At 38.7% G+C, this 21,563-nt stretch overlaps 1 protein-coding gene across 9 annotated transcripts in view; it reads right to left on the reverse strand.

Annotated features, from left to right (window-relative positions):
* The window catches only part of ATE1 (arginyltransferase 1), a 70,583-nt gene that overhangs the window by 48,103 nt on the left and 917 nt on the right, over positions 1-21,563 (reverse strand). For 2 of the 9 annotated variants that reach the window (XM_090145607.1, XM_090145606.1), the window contains exons 2-8: positions 21,314-21,377; positions 20,374-20,436; positions 19,610-19,713; positions 18,577-18,849; positions 12,497-12,729; positions 10,749-10,877; positions 9,581-9,709 (exon numbers count right to left, since the gene is read on the reverse strand). In XM_090145607.1, coding sequence (XP_090001733.1) covers positions 9,581-9,709; positions 10,749-10,877; positions 12,497-12,729; positions 18,577-18,849; positions 19,610-19,713; positions 20,374-20,436; positions 21,314-21,377 — 995 coding nt within the window. Of the gene's footprint in view, positions 1-9,580; positions 9,710-10,748; positions 10,878-12,496; positions 12,730-18,576; positions 18,850-19,609; positions 19,714-20,373; positions 20,437-20,740; positions 20,995-21,313; positions 21,378-21,563 lie in introns of those variants that run through there. The other 7 variants (XM_031597371.2, XM_031597368.2, XM_031597369.2 and 4 more) reach the window with 4 other exon arrangements.

The following is a 21,563-nucleotide window of genomic DNA, read 5'->3' on the forward strand; positions in this document are numbered from 1 at the left end:
CAGGCTTAGCAGAATGAAACACTGCAAGTTTTATTACAGATTAGTTCATCCCTTTACATTTGTTGAAGTTCTCAGGTCAGATCAATTTCTTAATCAACCTCAAGAAAACTTCAGGAAATTGTGAATCAAATGAAGCATTTCATTTTGATGTTTGAATTTAATTCACACACAAAGTGGGAAAGTAACAGGTATTTTGGATGTGCTAACCTTTGTTGTTGTCATCTCAGCCCATACTCTGCCCTCACACCACCAAAACCACAACACCCATCGTAGCTCAAGAATACACCTTGTCTACATGTGTACTTAAGCTCAACTATGCACGAGATTCATTTTCTCATGTGACAAACTCATTTTTATGACTGCAGGATTATTATGAACACAACCCAAAAAACGATCCAACGACCCATGAAAGAAATGCAGTCAAAAGCTGGTGTTTATGTAAAATAAATCAACCTGTCACACGGGCACAATTGAAATTCCTTTCACAAAGTCATACTTTTCTAATTTTAATTTCAAATTGAATTACATAAGCTTCAATCTTTTAAAAACCATATATACGAAACAGCAAGATCCTTTCTTTGGTGCAAATTAATTTCAGTTGCCATAAAAAAGCCATCACAGCGACCAGAAGACCAGGAAAGAAGCTCAAATAAAACTGAGAGAAGATTACAAAGCTAAGGATTAAAATTGGAAGGAGAAGGCAGAAAGATAACTGAGCACATGCACACCTTTAAAAAGCTGCAATAAAACTGGAAGGCTGTACAGGCAAAGGAAGCCATTCAGATGCTTTGTATGCCAACCCAGCATGGGTTTCACCTGGTAACTCAGTAACTTCCAAGTTTAAATAAATACATCTTTGCTGTCAAACATGAACTTTCCTTGTTCATCTTCACTTGCAGAGTGACAGAAATAAGAAATACACAGTAAAAAAGTCCTTCAGTAGCCACAGACCCAAAGGTGGAAAAGGAGAATTTAAAAGACAGTAAATAGGAAAAGAGTCAGTTTAAAGTTTGACTTATTGTCTTAAGTGCAGTTTTCAGAGCAAGGATTATCAGACTGACGAAACAAATAATTGGTGATGGGACAACATTTACATTTCAGAATTACTATTTCAGTTTATTACGGAGTGACTAAAATCACTGTGGCTTTGTCTCCTAAGAGAATATCATTCTTAAAATAATGGAGATCTGTAGTAAAGTGTTGATACTCAGTGCCAAAATAAGAAAAACCATGTAAACTGGGATGCAAAAACTGAAATGAAACAGTATGGACAATTGGCTTAGTTGACTGGACACCAAAATGTTCGGGCTCTTATAGGCATTTAAAGAATAAAATTAATGGATCCACAACAGAGGGCCACACAGAATGGAGCAGACAGACCAGCACCAGCTCTGTAATCAGCACAGTAAGAGATCCCTGTGGCAAAGGGACTGGGCCCACCATGAGGAGCCAGTCACCAGTGAGCACTGCCATTGCCTCCAATACCTAAAGAACTCATTCAAGAGCATTCTAAAAGCTGCTGCCTAGGCAAGCTAAGAGGACTACAATAACCACAAGGTCTTGGTTTGTCTTTTACACATTCTCTCGCTAGCCAAAGAAATGGAGGAGGCTAGATTAGAGTGACCTAAGGGTTTGGAGTTTGCTGCTGATACCAACTTGGAGTTGATCAGCACGTGCTCCTCAGCATTTCCTAGGCTCCTTGCTTGGTTTCCTACAGTAGTTCAAGTGTATTTCTGGGAGGCAATTAAAGGAACTGAAAAAGAAAAAAAACAAACATACCTATTTCAGTAATTTTTTGCACCTTTTCAAACAGTGTATCTTTTGTGTGTTGCTAAATTCTTTTCTTCCAAGACAAATATTTGGTTAAGCACAAAGCAAAGCGAGTGTCCAGCCAGCTTTGCAGAGGGAACTGACACAGATACACTGTTCTTCTACAAACTTGTCATTATAAAACACCCATGAAAAGTTAACTAACTTGCTCCAGTAGGCCCAAACAACAATAAACTGTTCTCTCTGGCTCCTTCTGGTAACTACTGTAGATTTTTTATGATTATTTATGGAAATGTTTTCTAACTTGTATTGCTGCACATAGTTTGTTTCAGTCACACTTCAGCCCTTTTCCTTAAAGGAAAGGCTACCATAAGAAAACTGAAAAATCACATTAATGAAATGGGCATATAGTGTCACTGTTCCAAACCTCTTGTAACAGCCATTATGTGTGCCAGAGAAGAGGCAGGGAGAAGAAAAATGCTGCATTTCAAACACATGGCAAAATATCATGTAAAAACTCTGGAAACTTTTTTTAGTACAAGAACTGAATACAGCTTAAAAGCAAAAGTAGCCAACAGCTCATTTGTGTATATATATTTTTTAGTGCATACATAATGTAAAGCAGATATTGTGTTGACAACTTATACTCCAAGAAGGATGTTAAGGAGGACAAGATTGGGTCAGAAATGCAATGCTTCTAGTGAGATGGATACTTAATTGTTACGGAAATCCCACGTTCTATCCCACGTTCTGCCCAAATTAGCCAGGGATTACATCACTGCAATCAGAACTTTGCTTTCTTGTCACAGAAGGGCCAAGAAGTTCTCAGTGTATTTGTTTTGTTTACAAACTTTGCCTCTGGGGCTAGCCAGCTCCACATCTGCATCTACCATTCAAAAACCAAGAAAAGCATTTTAACAGTTCATGTATATAAAGCACTGAAGCTGGTAGCAAAACACGCTGAATCATTGCTGTTAACCATTCTAATGCTGGGTTATGTTGAATCACAGAGTCTTCCACATCTGCAGTCTGCAAAGCCCTCCCTTCAACTGCTCCAGGGAAAGCCAGGTATCAAGCTGTCATGCAAAAGTAGAAATATATATAAACACAGCTTTCTCTTAGCTCAGCATAATACAAATCAGAATCTGCTCCAGGCAGTGACACATCAATGGAGAAAGCTGCCCCAGTAGCACTGCTTAACACCAATGCTTGACCCAACCACCAAAGTGTTTCTGTCTCAGGCTGTACAAACACACACAAAACTCACTCTTCTATCTTATTCTTGGAACGTTATGATAACATTAACCTGTACATTTTCTTAAAGTGGCCAAAGATAAGAAGTACCATCAGAACAGCACAGCCCACAAAGCATGGAGTATAACCTTTGCAGAATTGGTTATACAGCTGCATATAGGGGTGCTAGCAAGGAATTTGGATCCAAAGTGCCTGGAACACTATCTGCAAACAGTCCTTTAAATAAGAATTTGTGATAAGCAATAGAATTATATGCTCATATTCCTTACTCCAATTATTTGTGAACATATTACTAAATTTGCATGGGAATTCGTAGAATCACAGAATTGTTTGAGAAGTGATGCCTTCAAATGCTACCTGGTCCAACTCCCCTGTTATGAACGTAGACATCTACATCCAGACCAGGGTGTTAAATCCAGATTGTAAAACCAAATCCAGATCCCAAACACCAACAGGACCTACTCCTAACTTCTGATTCTTCTCAGCTCCCACAGTCCCTCACTTCCCAAGCCCTGTCTACAGGCTCCCTCCATCTAGCAGCTGTGCAATGTAAGGAAACCACACCTGACTCGACCTGAGTAGCTGACACAGGTATGGCTCCATCACCAGTCACAGACCTACAGACCTTTGCACTGGAGTCAGAGCTATGCTGAACAATGGAAGCTATACACTGAACTATATACTATGGCTGTTCTAGTGAAAATTAAAGCAGTAGCCATCAAGCCTGCAAGCAAAAAATATTATTTCATATTAAATTGGAAAGAAAAATGTGTTTCAATTGTGCTTTGTTTGGGGATAAGAGTTGATTTAACTGATTGCTTGTAGGAGCAAGACCCAAGGAAAATACAAGCTGTCAGAGCTGATGAAGTTCACTGCATGCATAAATCAAGTCTCACTATTATAACAAATAAATAGCCAACATATCACTATTTTTACAACACTAATGGTACTAAATAGCTGGGAATAAATGTTTGCAATAGCATTGCAGCTTTTTTCTTCTATATACCGCATCACATTCAATACAGACAGAGTGAGTTCTGCCAGATGGAAGAGAAAAGCCACAAGGCAACAATAACACTGTAGTTCATAGAATGGCCTGGGTTGAAAAGGACCACAATGATCATCTGGTTTTCAACCCCCTGCTATGTGCAGGGTCACCAACCAGCAGACCAGGCTGCCCAGAGCCACATCCAGCCCGGCCTTGAATGCCTCCAGGCATGGAGCATCCACAGCCTCCTTGGGCAACCTGTTCCAGTGCCTCACCACCCTCTGAGTGAAAAACTTCCTCCTAATATCTAACCTAAACCTCCCCTAAATGCATATGCGTGCAGCAGAAGAGAGCAACTTGGGATGAACCAAACTCGATTTCTAAATACAAAGAACAGCTTTGATACCTCTGCTATAATATTTTAATATAAACTAACTGCAACAATCAGTCTTGCATGCAGGAACTCTTATAAAGACTACTGACAAAAATGCAGGCCATGTTTTACTACGCCACCCAGAAAAAATAATCCAATGCTATTCAAATGCCTGTTGCTGAATTTCAAAACCAAAATCAAATACTGGTTACAAAACTGCACTTATCCATTTCATTATGCAGAAGTTATGACAAAGCTGTATTATGAAGATTCATTATATTTCTTATGACAGCTGAAGAAAAAAGGGGACAAAGTGCCATTCATTACATTTATTTGCATGATCATGGTACTCTGGATCTGCTGATCAGCTTTGTGCTCCAGCTGATCTTTCACCAGAATAGAGGGAAACAATGCTTGCTTAATGAAAGGATGCTCAGCCTCTCTCTCAGCTCATTACAGAAGTTATCCTTATTCAAGTTTTCCCAGGTTTTGTTATTGCAATTCTTTTTCCCCATTACAGTTTAATATTTTTTCCAGAAAATGAACACAATTCTACCACCCAAGCAGAAAAAAAGAAAGTAACTTGTAAACATACAAACTCTCATAGTTGTTTACAATAGGGGATTTTTTTTATAAGTGCAATATGTGGAATTGTGTATATAACATTGAATATAATCTTCCAGTACTTCAGCAAGAGAAAGTTGTATAGTAGCAAGCAATAGCTTTATTTTATTTGGAACAGTGCACAACTACCACCCTGGGCTGCAGGAAGAGATCTATGTACACAACTTCCAGGCAAAAGAAACACACAGAATGTGACAAACATGAGAACAGACTCCTCCCTTGCACATTTTCAGCTCTTCCAAAAATGAGCACTTCAAGGATTTAGCTCATCCAGGAGCAGCCTTGGACATATTTGTTCAATAGGCAGCAATACACTTATTTCTCATGTCTGTATGAGAACTCATTCAGAGATACTCATTCACTGTTAATACTTTCCCACTTAATAGTGTCATAGAATCGTAGAACACTTAACTGTGGAAAAGACCACTAAGATCCCCAAGCTGACCCATCCCCACCATGCCCACATCTTTCAGTGCAACATCTCCACAGGTCTGGAATACCTCCAGAGATGGTAACTCCACCACCCTCCTTGGGCAATAATCTCTTGGGATTCCCCCAGGTCTTTCAGATTTTCCCAATAACCCACTTAAAGATAAGAATTAAGTATACTGGAATATTTAAGTGGTAAAATATACCCGCTAGTGGTCTGTATAAAACAGCTTGTATTCTTGTCACTAGTCTTCATAAGAGTTCCTGCATACAAAATGTATATTGTAGTTAGTTTATATTAAAATATCATTCATTTGTAACACAGGCACAAGAGAGAGGGGAGCAGGTGCTGTCCTTTCAGCCAGCTTGATTTTCTGGAGCTTCATTACAGAAGCTGGAACTCACCACCCAAGCACAAAGCAGCTGGCTCAGAAGGAATTCTCATATTGTCTCTCTCATTCCACCCGCTTTCAAACTTGAGACCAGCTTTGAAGATCATTATCAAGCACCTGCATTCTGCCAGGATAAGGATAGCATCCAAACACCACGTTAGGGTGAGCATGACTCAGGTTAAAGAATAAACAGATAAGGCTTTGGCTTTTACTAAAGCATTTAAAATGCACAATCCTGTGCTATCTTAAGTTACTCAGTGCCTTCAACAAGGTTATCAGAGTGGTAAAACAAATGTTTTTGCTTTTTTTTTTTATTTTTAAAGTATGGCCTAAATTAACACAAGGGACAAAACACTGTTTTGTTTGATAGCCAAAGCATTCAGCAGGGTATAGCTGGCCGAAGTTAAATACAGACAGTTTGCAAGGAGGTACTGAAGATAGCATAGTTGGAGTTTTGTACAAAAACCATTTGTATCAAGATTAAGAAAGGCAGTTTCAGAAATAAAAAGTAGATAGCATTGCATCAGTATGAGCTGTGCTACAGAACACTGCCAGAACGTTACAGAAACCACCATCTTTGAACGAGACCACCACTGCAGAATGAGAAAATAAAAACTGCTGTAGTGACGGAGTACAGGAGCAAAAGGAGAGAACCAGCAATGCATTTTTAAAGATGCATTTTCAATAACAGAAAGCCAGGGACAGGACTGCAGGATGCTGTCAGAAATAGTAGCAGAATAATTGCATTGCTTTAAAATGTGCAAAACAGTACCAAAAAAATGCAGATAGCTTTTATTTAGTTATTTTGCTGCAGAAAGTATTTCAATAGACCTACTAGAGGTTGACTAGTATCTGAACTTAAATAGATGTTCAGAGCAGCATGAACAGAACTTCTCATCTGCACACCTTTAGTCACAGGTGAAACTCAATCTTACAGCTGCTGCTGCAGTAGAAATTACCAGCTTTGGATTAAGAGCTGATAGCCCCATGTGCATCAAAAATAAACTTCATCCAGAAAATCTCCACTACTGGCTGAACTCAGTCACAGAGCTCTTTCCTATTTTGTTTATACTATTAAATAGCTGGGCTGGACAAACTGCATGCTTCAGAAAGACACAGCCTGCTGGACTTGGTGCCATTTCACAGAGCAGGAGGCAGAAGTGCTTTTCATGGGCCACTAAAGAAGTTATTTACTGGGAAGGCAGTTTGTCTCCTTAATTACACAGAATGTTTATTTTCTAGCATTTCATTTAGCAGTTAATAAACTGCCTTACATCCTCAACCATAACATCTTCTCACTGTCACACACAGACAAGCTCACACTGTAAAATCACAGCCAGATATGGCTTTGAAGGGAGCACTGTTAAAACGAAGGATGCAGGGGGTTGTTAAGGGTTTGCTGACAGCAAAACTTGGATTTACAAACCTGGGAGAGAGGTTTCCTGCTTCTAAACACCACACTTTGAGAAGAGAAGCTTTGCTAGAACTACTAGAACTATCTGTTCTGCCTCCTCACTTAAAATCTTGATGGAAAATATATACATGTTGCATCGGTGCAAAAAAGACCTCCTTCCACATTCACTGAGCAATAATCAGCTTCATGGCTCACGTATGTTAATACTGTGAACCATTTTATAACTTTCCATATTAGTGTTATTTTAAATTAATCACCAAAACTATAAATCCCTTCCTAAAATTGCATTTTAATGCAATATAGTGAATATGAAAACTAGTCTAGCTAATGCAGGCGGTTGTAATGCCAACAACTTAAGGATGTATTCCAAAGAGAACTTGTTAATATATCCTATAATCATCTCTGTTGGATTCTGAATTTAAATGTAGGCTGGTTTCTGAATATGAAATGTTCAGCCAAATATAAAATTGCATACTTTTCCTAAACTAGACATTCCGCACGTATAAAAGAGTACAGGGATCTCTCTGAAAGAGGCTCAACAACTCAGAGGTTCATCTACCATACACAGATATATGTGCACAGATTAAAAGCTAGATTTCAGATCCAAAGAAAAATCCTGGATATTTGCCATTTTAAGACCCAAAGCAGACCTGTTAGTACTCTGAGAAAGCCCTGTGGATAATACAGAATTTCATTTTACCTATGCTTGAAAGAAATGCCTGGCTCCATAATGTCTGTATGACATAAAGTCTGAGGAAGAGTGAGAAAAATAAATGGAGGGCTTTCAGATAGCACTTCCCACTGCCCTTCTAAATAACTTGGAGCAGTTTCACCCTACTTAGTATTGTCCATTCTTAGAGGTTCCAATAGTTCTCCTCCCACGAAGATTAAGTATTAGGGCCTCTAAGACATTAAAATACTTTTTGTGTAATTATGAGTGATTTGGACCGTCAAACCCAAGCCTAAACCAAGCCATACAGTCTGCCCCAAAAGGGATTAGATGAACAGGGCACCAAGTGCTATTCAGAACTGAGCTGTAAGCAGTTATTGATATTGTCCTTGATTCATGATACGAGCCTTTTATTTTAAAAAATCCATAACTGAACAAATAAGTAGACGTAGGAAATTCATACCACCCTGTCAATGCAACAACACAACATGGGCATGCTACTGTATCTAAGCATTAAAGCTAAAATACAGTCACTGTAGCAGACAAATGAAGTCACAGATCGGATCAGGTAATGCTTCTTACAAATCTATTAAATAGGTCAGAATTTCCTGACATATTTCCAATTTTTACCATATTATAATTAACTCAATTTATATCAGAAATTGAGAAAAAGGCAGCAGTTATTGTTGTAAGTCTCACTATGTTACAAAACACAGTGAAATAAAGTTTATGGCTTTCCACAGTAGCATTACAGAGATCTTACAAACATGCTCCCCTTACATTCTCTCAAACTAAAGCCAAAAGTGGTTATGTGGTTTTATTATTCTACCTGGAAAGCAGCCACAGTTTGCTAGGTATCACTTCTGCAAGTCTTGCTCTTAAGAACCAAAAGCTCTGGCAGATCAATACTCAAGCCTTACATTTGCAGTAGATAGAAACGACGGATCTGAGATACAGCTCTGTTAATTTTGCTAATGAAAACACTGTGGCACGAGCCAAAGAACCAGAAGATGGCTGCTTGCACAGAACCCCATTTGTCTTTTTGTTTTAAGCTTTGTTAGATTAGGATTAGCATCCTACAAACACTTTTTCCTATTGTAGAAGGCTCTTATTCATGCACAGTGCACTCTGAATCAAAGGCAACCAGCCCAAGTAGTATTTTTGCACTATTCCTACTGCAAACTTGGGGTCTAGTTAAGAGCTATGCTTGGCAGTAAAGCATGAATAAAACTGAGATTTTTAAAACCTTAACCTATTACAGAAAGCAAAGCAAAGAAAAATTAAGGAAAAGCGTGAAAGTAGCAAACAACTTTAGAGCAGAAATACTTGTCATCAGAAAGGCACTTCCATACCCTTATTCCACTTCCAACAGAAATATCTCAGTTCCAAACCTCTTTAAAAATCCTGTAACAACAGTCCTACTTAACATGTTAATGTCACACGAGAGCAGTGCTTCCTCCCTTTCTCTCTGGTTCAGCTTTTCCTTATTAAAGCCTACAGCAGAAGCTTACTAAAAAACACAGAAGCTCCTTGTTTGTTTACGTTTTCCCTCCCAAACTGAAACTCCAGTATTTCATCATTTAGAATCATTCCAGCAGATACCATTTCCCACCATTTAACTGCACAGTAAAAAGGTTTTCATAAAGGTGCATGCAGTGAACTGTACCTCATTTTCGCCACATTCAGAAGGTGTGTCCTTGTGTATAGCCATCTGATACTTGGCAAATAAAGTGGCTGACTGGTTGAAGGATGATTTGAACTGTGGGTCCTCAAAAGAGACACGTACTAACCTCACCTTCAGAGCAAGGAAAATACAAGCATACTGTTTTGAGTGCATATAACCAGGTAATATGCTTCTGAAGGTAAGGCTAGTGGAAGATCTTCTCCTATCCGTTTCAAAGCCTTTGAAGTCAGTATTCTACTGTAAATATAATAAAAAGTAAATCTTCTATGGGGGAAAGTATATGGCAACTAATGCTAACTTAAGCTGACTGCTGATACCTCCATTAAAGAACAAAAATTATATAACACTAGAACACTCCAAAGCACGAGCTTACTCAACCTATTTTTTGACCGAGTATCTAACAAACCAACAACAAATTTTTCAATGTACAACTCCAAGAACTATTGAAATGTTTTAATTTCTAGTGGCACATCACTTGACCCCAGTTCAGCTATTACTTATTCTTGCTACGTACACTTTTCCTCCAAAACTCTGAAGTTTTTTTTTCTTAGTAGTACTTTGAGAAGTAATATGTCCAGCACATAGCTATTACACATTGCCTGGTCATCACAAGAGGTAGTAACAACGTGTAATTTAGACAGAGTAAGTTGATCACTACTTGATGTGCTTGGATGGAAAATGAAGAGGTTTGCATAATTTAAGTGAACCTCAGACTAACAACTTGTGTGTGTGATAACTTCTTCACTCACATGTTGGCCCTGATCATGCTTGCCCCTCCACATATGGATGCATTCAAACCAAAGCCAATGAGACTACTTATCAGGGCAAGCATCCAGCCATATTCAGTTCCTTGTATGGTCCATGACATTTTACCTCTGAAGCCTCATCTCTTTCATCTCTTATTCAATAGCAGATAGAAAAGTTGAGAGTTAGATGGCTAGGCAATTAAGACCAAATATTCATAGCACTCAAAAAATAGGTATCAAAGGTTTGCACTTTCAGAATGTTGATTGTACTTGATACAGTATTTCACATACTCCTGAGTGTAAGATGGATATAAAATCCACAATCGTTTCTTCTAGAAGCTATGCAAGACGCATGAAATGGAGGGGAAGCTGAGTTTTGCATAAAATTCATTTGGCCTTCTGACCTGATTTATAGTTGGTTTATCAGGTGGGTCCTTGTGAATAACCATCTGGTAACGTTTATAGACCTGGTAAGACTCCTGAAATGTGGCTTTGAACTGTGAACTTGGCGGAGATGATCTCACCACCCTCACCTTCAGAAGAAGTTAAACATTTATTATTACAGCACCATGCAATAATTACACATTTATAACATATACAGGCATCACAACAGAGAGAATTTTACACTTCCTGAAAAAGAACCCTACCACTTCAATTAATATTAGACAACAGCCTTCCAATTCTTCTACTCACTTTACATTATTGAAGGCTTTTGTATGTAATTCAGTGTAAATGCAAGATTTTCAAATGATGAACGAACTAAGATGTCTATAGAAGAACCACATAAGTGGTTTTCAGGAACTAAGACCCACAAATGGTAAGCAGACTGACATTTTAAAGAGATTTTTGATGCATCTTCAGATCTTCTGTTCCTGTGTTTTCTCATCATACTGAAAAATACTTGAAGGATTCATGCATATGAAAGACTCATCTGTCCTCTTTGGATAAAGACCACATTTGCATTGCAATGGTCCTGGGAGGATTTCCAGGTATTTTTCAAATTAAAGGAGGAAGAGGAAACAATGTTCCCCTATTCAATTACTAATTAATTTAGTTAGGAAATCGTGCCCTTCCTACCACCACCCTTACATATAAGAAAATAAATTTTAAGAATCCATAAATTAAACTGTTCTTAGTAAAAGCGATTGCTTCCTGACCAAAGGAATCCTATTACATGATGAACAGTGAATTTTCACTATGGTCATTTTAACAAATACCACTGGCTCTAATCTACAAAGAAGAATTTGTCAACAACAGCAAGGAACAATCTGAGGAAAAAAAACCTGGCTAAAATCATTCTCCTTTAAATTCTCCCTGCATCATCTTAATGAAAACATTCAGACAGGGCTATTATACTTGTTAGGTAACTTATCATAAACCTGGAAGAGTTAGCAATTATAGATCAGTTCCATGGTTTCCTGTCAGTTATTTAGAGTGCAATCTTTTAAGTCAGCACCATTTTAAATAAGTACCAGAAATACAATTCAAATTCAATTTTTAATTCCATCAGTAACTAAAGGAAAGTGTACATATTCAGAAAGCTTTCCAGCTTCCAGAGGAAAAAAAATATTGTATTTACAATTAACCAGTGTCAGCATGTCCAAAAGCCTTCCAGGTAACTAGTTCTATAGTAAAAATAGATTTAATTGCAACCAATATATTATGCTGGTTTCGACCATAATTTTTACAGTTTCCAAAGACATCAACACATACCACAGACATTTATAAATAAGAGCTATCTTCTCATCTGTTTAGTTTTATTAACAGTTACTGCTTTCTAGCCAAGATTCAGTAGCATAGATAGTTTAACTACTTCTATGCTGCAAAACTAAATATTGAATGTCTCTCATCGTTCAACACTCAGTTAATTCGAAGTCTTTCATTTTCAAGTCACTCAGTATGAAATCAATTTACAAGTGTTTTTTCACTGTACTGCTCTCTTCTACAACTGACTGCAAGTGCAAGATTACCCCCTTGTGGTTACATAAAGCTCAGCTGTACCAAAAATATCACCACGTACCACGTAAATTCTAAGATTTAAACTACAGCCAGTTAATAAAGCCACAGAAACTAAACACCTAAGCATTTGTAGAGTTCCAAAAACAAGACTTTTTTTTTAATTTGCCTTCAACAGCAGTGAATGAGCCATTACCTCCAATTTGTGTGGTGCATCATCAGGTAAAGGGACAAAAATGAAGTCTTCAATGCTTTTTGGTTGGTTTGTTGTAGACTTCGAGTTTTGCAAGAGTAAAGCCTGATGTTCTGCTTGAAGTGGAGAGCCTTCAAGGGTGCACCTCTGGTTCTGAAGGAGTTTCTGCAGTTTTCTTTCTTTCCGTATGTCCTTTGCTTTTCGACACGGCGGCTTGCTCTGATCAGCCCCTTTGCCTGCAAGGAAACAAGCAAAGAATTAAACACCACATTGTGCAAGCAACAAGTAGCCCTCACACAATGACTGAAAAGAAACAGTTAAAACTACCAGTAGTTGCAGACCATGGTCTGAACTTAACAAGTCCTTCACATTACAGCTAGTGATAATACCCTGTGCCAAGTGAAGTTGCAATGATTTTTTCCTCTGCAGCTTTCTAATCCAGAATCAGGAATATATTTAAAAAGTAGTATAAGTAGAATTCCTCTTAAGTCTGTCCTTAAATCCCTTTCATACAACAACAAAAAGTTTAATACACGATATTATGCTGCCTCGTATCTAAACAGCAGCAGGATCAGCTTGAAATATTGAAAGGAAAAAGCACAAAACCAAACCCATAACCACAAAACCTCACTGTCAAATTCATAAAGAATTATTCTACTGCATTAAAGGCACAGGAACTATAAAAAATTAATACTCCACTTAAATCAAGGAGAAAAAGATGCCCGTGGTCCATTCTACCCACAAAATGTGCTAAAAGGACAGTCACCAAATAAATAACCTATTCCCAACCTGCCATTTTTTCCCCACATCTCATGATTTTAATTGATACTGATTTTAAATGCATAAATCCAGATTTCTGCAAGTTTACAAAAACAAGATTTTTTCCCCAACACTCAGTTCTTTCACCTTTACACACCATTATCAGCCACTCCAGGAAGCACAGAGAAGTGACTATCATACTTCATTCCAGAAGCTGTGTTAAAGCCATATGAAGCTGCTGCATTGCTGCAAACAGTGGAAGAATTCATGAATTCTCAGGGAATACCTGCCTGATGCTTGCAGCTGCTGTAGAAAGTTCCATACAGAGGGAAAGCTGCACTCACAGTTGTATTAGCAGCCAGTTAATCCAGTTAATTCTTATAAAATTGACTCTGGTTCTGTGTTTTTATTTATTTTACATACAGTGGTAAATGAGCTGGAGGCCAAAAATAATCCATAATACTAACGATTTCAAAAGGAAAGGAATAATGGAACAAACTAGGCCCACACAGGGAAGCACAGAATCATATATCTTGCACAGAATAAAAACTGTAACAAATATTATGACAAACTGCTGAAGCAGTATTTTACACTATTAGCCTGCTCCTGAAATCCATATATTTGCAAAGGACACACTGGCAACTTCTGAAAGACTTAGTGGGAATGTACCCAGAATGGTGAGGTGCTTTCATTTGAAGCATTAAAGCAACATATTTCCAACTCAGCTAATATTTATGAGAAATGAAGAATTATCCAAATGCAGACTTAACTACGCCTTATCCCACTTCACTCTGTAGGAGGGCTGCAAACTATGTGGAAATCATTTCTTCCAGAAGGCCTAGAAAAATACAGTTAGAGCTTTCTTTCCTTCTCACCAATAACTTTGTGGCCAAAGATGACATCTTTCTTTTGTCCTCTACCCACTTCAAACTTTCCCCATGGACAAGGGCAAGCAGTTGCATCCTTCAGCAGACTGGAAATGGTAAAAGAACTGGTGAAAGGCTCACAACGTGCTTAGGTTCACTTCATCTGCATAGAACTTCAGCCTTCAGAGTCACAGGTTCATCTATTGTTACCAATACACCACAGAAATTGTCAAAATACTTCCTACTGGAACCAATTTTCAAGCATCAGTAAAGCTGTAAACTATTCTTTCTAATGCACATACCATACAGAATGTGATGGCTTCACTCACTCTGGGCATATCTGTTTTCAACAATACTGAAAAGCAGTATTCTATTTGAAGGATAAAACTCTACTTTATCATCTTTGTTTTTCCTGGCACATTTTACAACAAAGATGGTTAAAGAAAAGAATGGTCACCTGCCTTTTTCCAAGATGTACATTAATTATTTTAATTGAACCCCAAGCACAAGCTCTAGTTAGAGGTACAACATAAGTTAGAAACCAGAGATAACAGTTTTATGAGAGCAAGATAAAAGGAATAGCAACTGAACTAAGGCAAGCAGATTTTACTCTTAAGCCCGAGAAAATTATTTGTTAACATCTTGCTAACTGCTTTCTAGGACAAAGCACACTGCATTTGGTTGCATCAAACCAACAGTTCAGACCATGGAGAATCATGATTTAGCTTGGAGAAGGCTCCAGGAAGACCTCCTTGTGGCCTTTCAGAACTTGAAGGGAGTGTATAAACAGGAGGGTGAATGGCTGTTTACAAGAGTGGATTGTGATAGGACAAAAGGGAATGGTGTTAAACTGAGAAAGGTTAGGTTAGATATTAGGAGGAAGTTTTTCAGCCAGAGCGTGGTGAGGCACTGGAACAGGTTGCCCAAGGAGGCTGTGGATGCCCCATCCCTGGAGGCATTCAAGGCCAGGCTGGATGTGGCTCTGGGCAGCCTGGTCTGCTGGTTGGTGACCCTGCACACAGCAGGGGGTTGGAACTGGATGATCATTGAGGTCCTTTTCAACCCAGGACATTCTGCGATTTGTAAATGCCACACGGAGACTTAGGAAAGGGATGGTTATCTCAACATATACAGCTACCATTACCAGAAGTGCAGCGAGAACTGCTCAGAACTTACAGGATCCATAAAACTTTCATAGTACTACTGTCTCAAGTGCACAGCATCAAGATTCTGTTTTGGATATGGACATATAAAAACAGAAAGAACAAAGAACACCACCTAAACTAAAACAAACAACAGGACCCCTACACATAAACACTTTTTGCAACCTATAGGTTACATTTGTACCAATGTTTCTGGTTCTCATTTAAAGACTCTCTCTGTGAGAGCCATGGAAAACTCTTGAAAACAGTTTATAAGTACAATGCTGGTGCAAGCTCCTCAGGGCTCACCCAGACCATCTGTTCTGTGTGGGCTCCATGAAAGCTGAAGTGCTGAGAGCATTTCAGAAATAAAGTTAATACCATTTCTGCACCCCTCAGACTTCCTACAGATGAACAAGCAGATTGCACCCGAGCATCCTTACCTCTCACCTACTGTCTTTGGATATTTGTCTCATTCAGACAAAAATATTCACCAGAAAAGGACAAATATCCTGAGACCATTACACATGTTAGACGATCTGACCAGGGATAAACAAGTCAGTGGATGAGTTTATTTAAAATACTCATGATAAATCTGAAGAACGTTACAGCACTTCATCTGCCTTGGGCTCTGTTTCATGTCTCATATCTGCTATAAGCTATAAGTTAGCTAGAAAAACTTTTTAAAACAATGGATGTGCATGCAGACATAAGCAAACCTCTCTCATCTGAAACTGTGCAGAAACAGCCCATTTTTTCCTATAGGACAATGACCTGTTTATAAAAGAATAAAAATGCAATTAAACAATCTTATTACAGAATAAGTCTACATTTTCCAAGATGAAAACTAAACATCTCTCTATCTGGAAAATTTTGAACTAAATTTGACCTGGCACACCACGTACTCAAAATAAAAAAAAACTTCTGATGAATTTATTATTGCCTTTTAATGAATATTTCTCCTCTATAAAATTAACCCTCTTTTTCTGAAACACTCAGTAAAAACAACGTTTCAAACTTCCCTCATCTGCATTTGCAGCATTTAAAGTTACTCGGTGTTACTGACATAACTGAAGACTGTTTTTTCAACCCCTTCCAAACCAGCTCTCATTACCCAAGACTGCCACCTGCTGTCCATTTCTACATAGTTTGTTTCCAAAATGAAGTTCACATGACTCAAAGCTGATTATTTTAAAAACAAGAGGAGCTTGGAAATTTGCACGGCACAGCTACATGGTCAAACTAAAATAGAATCTTGAAGATTCCAGGCAAGCTTCCTAGGAAATTGCATTAGTTCTGTGTTGCACTGCTGGTTTTCTGGCCAAGCTTTCCTTTCTGTTCAGGTGCAAAATCGCTGCTGAAAACCTGATGTTGGTATGGGTGATTGTTCACATTCTTTTGAAGTGTCAGCTTTGAAAGTAGTCAACCCACAGGAGGAGGCAAAGTCTTTTGAAAACAGAAGTACTGTGAAGCTCTCATTAACACCAGCACAATACATAATAGGTGAAAATTAGGAATTAATATGATGACCCAACATATGCAGAAACCACAAAGCATCCACTTCTCACCAGGATTTCAACCAATTTCAGCCATGCTTGTTAGTCCGCATGCAACTGCAATCCAGAAAATACCCTTTATGTCTCTGAATCATTTTGGAAACTGCAAAATTGAAAATGTAACCTGCAAGATGAGGCTGCCTCACCTGCAACCCTTGGCCCACAAAGCATTTATAAGATGCATCCACTTCCTTCTCCCACTCAGGCTGTTACTGAGATGACTTACACTGACAATAACCCACCTACCTCTTACCACATCCCACAAGAACAGGGCATACAAGAAGCTGCAAGAGTGGCAATCCACAGCACTCTGCATGAATGCCCCAGCAGCAAAACTTCTGCCACAGTCAGAAAGATTAAGGCAGGGGAAGGGCAATAGAGGAGTGTAACAGCAAAGGGACCAGCGCAGATAGGATGGCATATCAAAGGAAAAGTAAAGGTGCTCACCTATCTCTGAAGATCTAAGCTTGCAGGAAAGACTCCACACAAAGGAGGGATCTCCAACTGGAGAACCTTCCCCAGTGGCAGCCAGCCCTTAAATGGGATCTAAGAGAGGTGCAGCCAGGCTTCATCCCTTCTGATCACACAGCTGAATTGACTTCACCTGTGCTCCCAGGGCTGACCAGGTCCTTTCCTCAGGTGCTCAATCAGTGGTTCAGGCCATGACTCAACAGTTACCACACAAATTCCCAGCATTTTCTTTTTATCCAATGACCCTCAAGGACTTCTCTGCAAGTGCAGACAGGGCCATGGCACACAGTATACCAGCTGTGACACATGGTGCTAACAGTTAAGATGGTCAAGATTCAAGGTTGCCCTACTTAGTACACACACTTACCATACTTCCTTACAGAAGTGTAACTCTAAGTTCACAGTAAAAAAAAGGTAGAAATTACTACAATTTTAAAGTTTCATATCTGCTTATGACATTGCCAGTTATCCAAAATCAAGAACAAGGCAAGCTGCTAAATAGATGAGAAATCGAAACTAGGAAACAGAAGAACAGTATCTGTACTTTTCTTTCCCCCTCCAGGAAAGCTATGTAATTTCCTTAAAGCACACATCATTAGACTGGGTGTATTTCTAGTGCCAGTCAGGTCTGCAGCAAACAGGCTATGAAAACATAATACAGCCTTAAGCAAGTTGTTAGTGGAGTATAATCATGGGGTGTACACTTTGCATAACAAGACAGCCTACAGACACAAAGAAGTGTAAAAACAATACTTACTCTTATTAGATCTCCAACTAGTTTCCCACTGCTGCACAAGGAAACCATGTTAAGCCCTAGCCTGACCCCGCAGCTAGCACTTTTGCAGCACAAACACACCTCAAGGTACCTAAGTCTGAGTTGCAGCATCCCCATAGGAGAAAGGGAAAGCTGGACTGTATGCATCTTTCTGCACACAAAAATATCCAAACTGGAAATAGATCCCAATGTCTGATGATATTCAATCACCTTGACATATATGACCACAATCTACACAGCTTTCAAACATCACAACTGTCAATTGTATATAGGTATTTTCAGTAACTACACTGGAAAGCTGAGCATAATGGAAAACAATGCAACTTCCAGGAAAAACTACAAGTAATATGCAGCATCTATCAATACACATGCTATGATTTCATAAATGGGCAAGGGTATATAGAACAAGAAACAACAATTTCCTGAATTATTAGGCAAGATAAAAAAGAAAAAGGATTTTAAAAACCTGCAAGTAATGAAAACATGTTCCAGTTACTACCAGAAACCTAACTACCTGGCTTTGGTGGTGCATGAACAGTTTTAGTAGAAGGTGATGGTTCTCCAGGGACTGCTGCATCTTTATCTCCATGTATCTGAAGAGAAGCCAACTCTGCCTTCTTCACATTCACCTCTTCTTTTGTTTCTCCTTTGTCCTCATCTTCATTCTCCACTCTGTCTGGGTGATCCTCATTTAACGGAGTCAGTTCAGCCTCACTGACACGAGATTCACTTCTATGTACAAAATCACATGAGACTGCATCCTCTATATGGGAATCCATAGGCTCTTCTGTAAGCAATTAAAAATTGCATGAGTTGATTTATTTCAGTGTAACCACAACTCACACCCTGCACAGTTAACATCAAGATCAACTTATTTCCAATTTTGCAACTGTTTTTCCAACAGATGCATCTGGAACAGTCTGAAAACAGAAAGCTTTTTGCCAGTCTTACTAGCATCATCTTATAAATAAGAGATTTATTTTTTCCAATAGAATTGGGCAGTCTCCACTAATTTCACACTTCAAGTCCTCTTAGAAGAGGGAAATCATGTCTCAGAACTGACACGACAGGTTCCATCATAACTGGAAGTAGCTGTTTTTGGTGATGGATAAACAAAGTGTCATCTCCCAGTCACTTGGAGGAAAATCCTTCTTCCTGTTTCTCCTTCGTTTCCACTGTCCTGCTTGGTCATCTCCAGATTATCACATTTACAATAGCTAACAACAGTCTGATTCTCTACAGTGTCAGCTACAAAGCAAGCTTGTGTCTACACATAAAACTGAAGATACACTGGTACGTGCAAAAAGCAATGAAATATCCTCCAGTGGACCAAGGCAGCTGCCACAATTTGTTCTCTGCACTGCATTGTGCCCTTGATTCAAAATACTGTAAAGACATAACCTAGTCAGGCATTTAACAAAGGGGACTGCATGCAGAAAAAAATAAAACAAAACAAATCACACTGATGCCATTCAATCATTTGGTCAGCAACTTGATCCTCATTTCAGACATCAGTCTTGCTTTTTCCAAATCTAGGAGTTTCTTACCTTCACTCACTGCTTTTGAAACATCTCCTTTAGAAATGAATTTCAACATTTTCTTCAGAACTTTCTTGTGAGATTTGGAGGTCTGAAAACGCAGTGCCTGGCATCTTAAAAAAAAAAAGTTATGACTGCTTCATATATTTCTTCAAAATATAAGGAAATCTATGAAATAAGTGGCCAAATAGTTTATCAACACTTTTGATCTGATAAAATTACGCTCTCCTGTTCTCTATTATATCATTATTATGCAATACACACACATTCAGTAATCATAGAAGTATACCACTGTGACCTGAAGCATACAGAAAGAAAAGTTCTCCCTAGGAGGCCAACACACTAGGAATTTTTAACTTAGTTATCTAAACACTACGTTGAATCTAACCACTAGCATATGCAGAAAAGCATATCTAGAATCATTTATACCTATTCCACTGACAGTCTCTTTTATTTGGACTACTAAAGCAGCTTTGAAGAGACAAGCATTCTGGTTCACCTGCATCAAACAAAACAGCAGTCACTGAACTCCTGCCTTGGACTGAAATGCAAAACAAAAGGGAAGGGAACAAACTGCATACAGAAGAACATTACGAAGCCAATGACAACATCACAGAGTTACCAGTGTGCCTGTGCACAAACTCAATGGAACATACTCGGTAAAATGAAAAGTAGATGAACTTAAGTCCTGCGTGTTTAAGCCAACAAACATAATGGTTGCACACACTTTAAATGGTCAAACCACTTAAAGTACTATAACCCAACTCTCTTACCTTATTGTGTATTGAGGACAACATGTTTGATTCATGATAGGTTTGTAGACGTATTTTCCACTCCTAAAAATAATAATAAATACTGCTTTTCATCATTGTTTTATCTTACAACATTAATGTTAACCAACATTTTTGTTTAAGTAGCAACAAAATCTTACACAAATAATATCAAAAGCAGAGAAGGAAGCTCCACAGCTCCTTGCCATTATATTAACGTATTATCCATCTAGAATAAATAAATTTTAATTAACGAAAGTTCACCAGAGAGCACAACTAAGAAAAGTGTGTCGCATTTAGCGTGCTTTCTATGTATCAGAATAATACCCTAGATTCTCCAGCACATTCCCACCTGAACATCCACACTTACTTCCAGGAACTAACTACAAGCAATGTAACAAGAACTCCCTGTAACAGAATGGAAAGTGCCGTAATGATAGCACAGAGTAGCCAAGTCCCAGGCTGCAGCAAATAAGCATATGCTAAAACACAGCACCCATGGACACAGAAACAAAGGAGACTGCTCGCTCTTGGAAGGCCTCAGTTAGGCAGGGTTCTCCAGCAAGATACCTTCCTCACCTCCACTGCTAACCCTTAAATGAGGTCTGGGAAGGGGTGGGTCACGGCTTCAGCCCTTCCAGTCACTCAGGTACATTGCATGCACCTGAGCTCCCCTAGGTTGGCCCTGCCTTCCACCAGGTGCTGTGACTTCACATTTCCACTACACTCCCCTTGCATACATGCTCTTTCATTTCTGCTCCTTACTCTGCAGGCATAAGCTCCAATACTGACAACAAAATACCTATCATCGACATACCCCTAAAAACAGACTTTGGGAAAAGGAAAAGTAGTATTTCCTGTGGTCAAGGGATTCTATTAGAAAAGGAGAGCAAAAGGAGAACAAATCTAAGCTGGTGATGTTTTGGTATCACTTTATGTTTACCTTCGCCATCCTCTATCTATGAGGTCCTGGTAATCTTGAACTGTCATTGAATGCGCCCACATACCTGAAAGAAACAGTGACACACTTGATTGGCAACGACAACTACCCTTTAACACATTAAGATGTAACAAGTTCTACAGAAGTAGAAGTTACTCAGAAGTAGAAGTTACATAAAACTAGACAGCTAACACGACACCAACAGATGTCTCTCAAGGACATGGCTGTATGTGAATCTCATCAGCGACTAAAA

The sequence above is a fragment of the Phasianus colchicus genome, chromosome 8 (assembly GCF_987193195.1).
Source record: "Phasianus colchicus chromosome 8, bPhaCol1.hap1.1, whole genome shotgun sequence".
NCBI lineage: Eukaryota > Metazoa > Chordata > Aves > Galliformes > Phasianidae > Phasianus > Phasianus colchicus.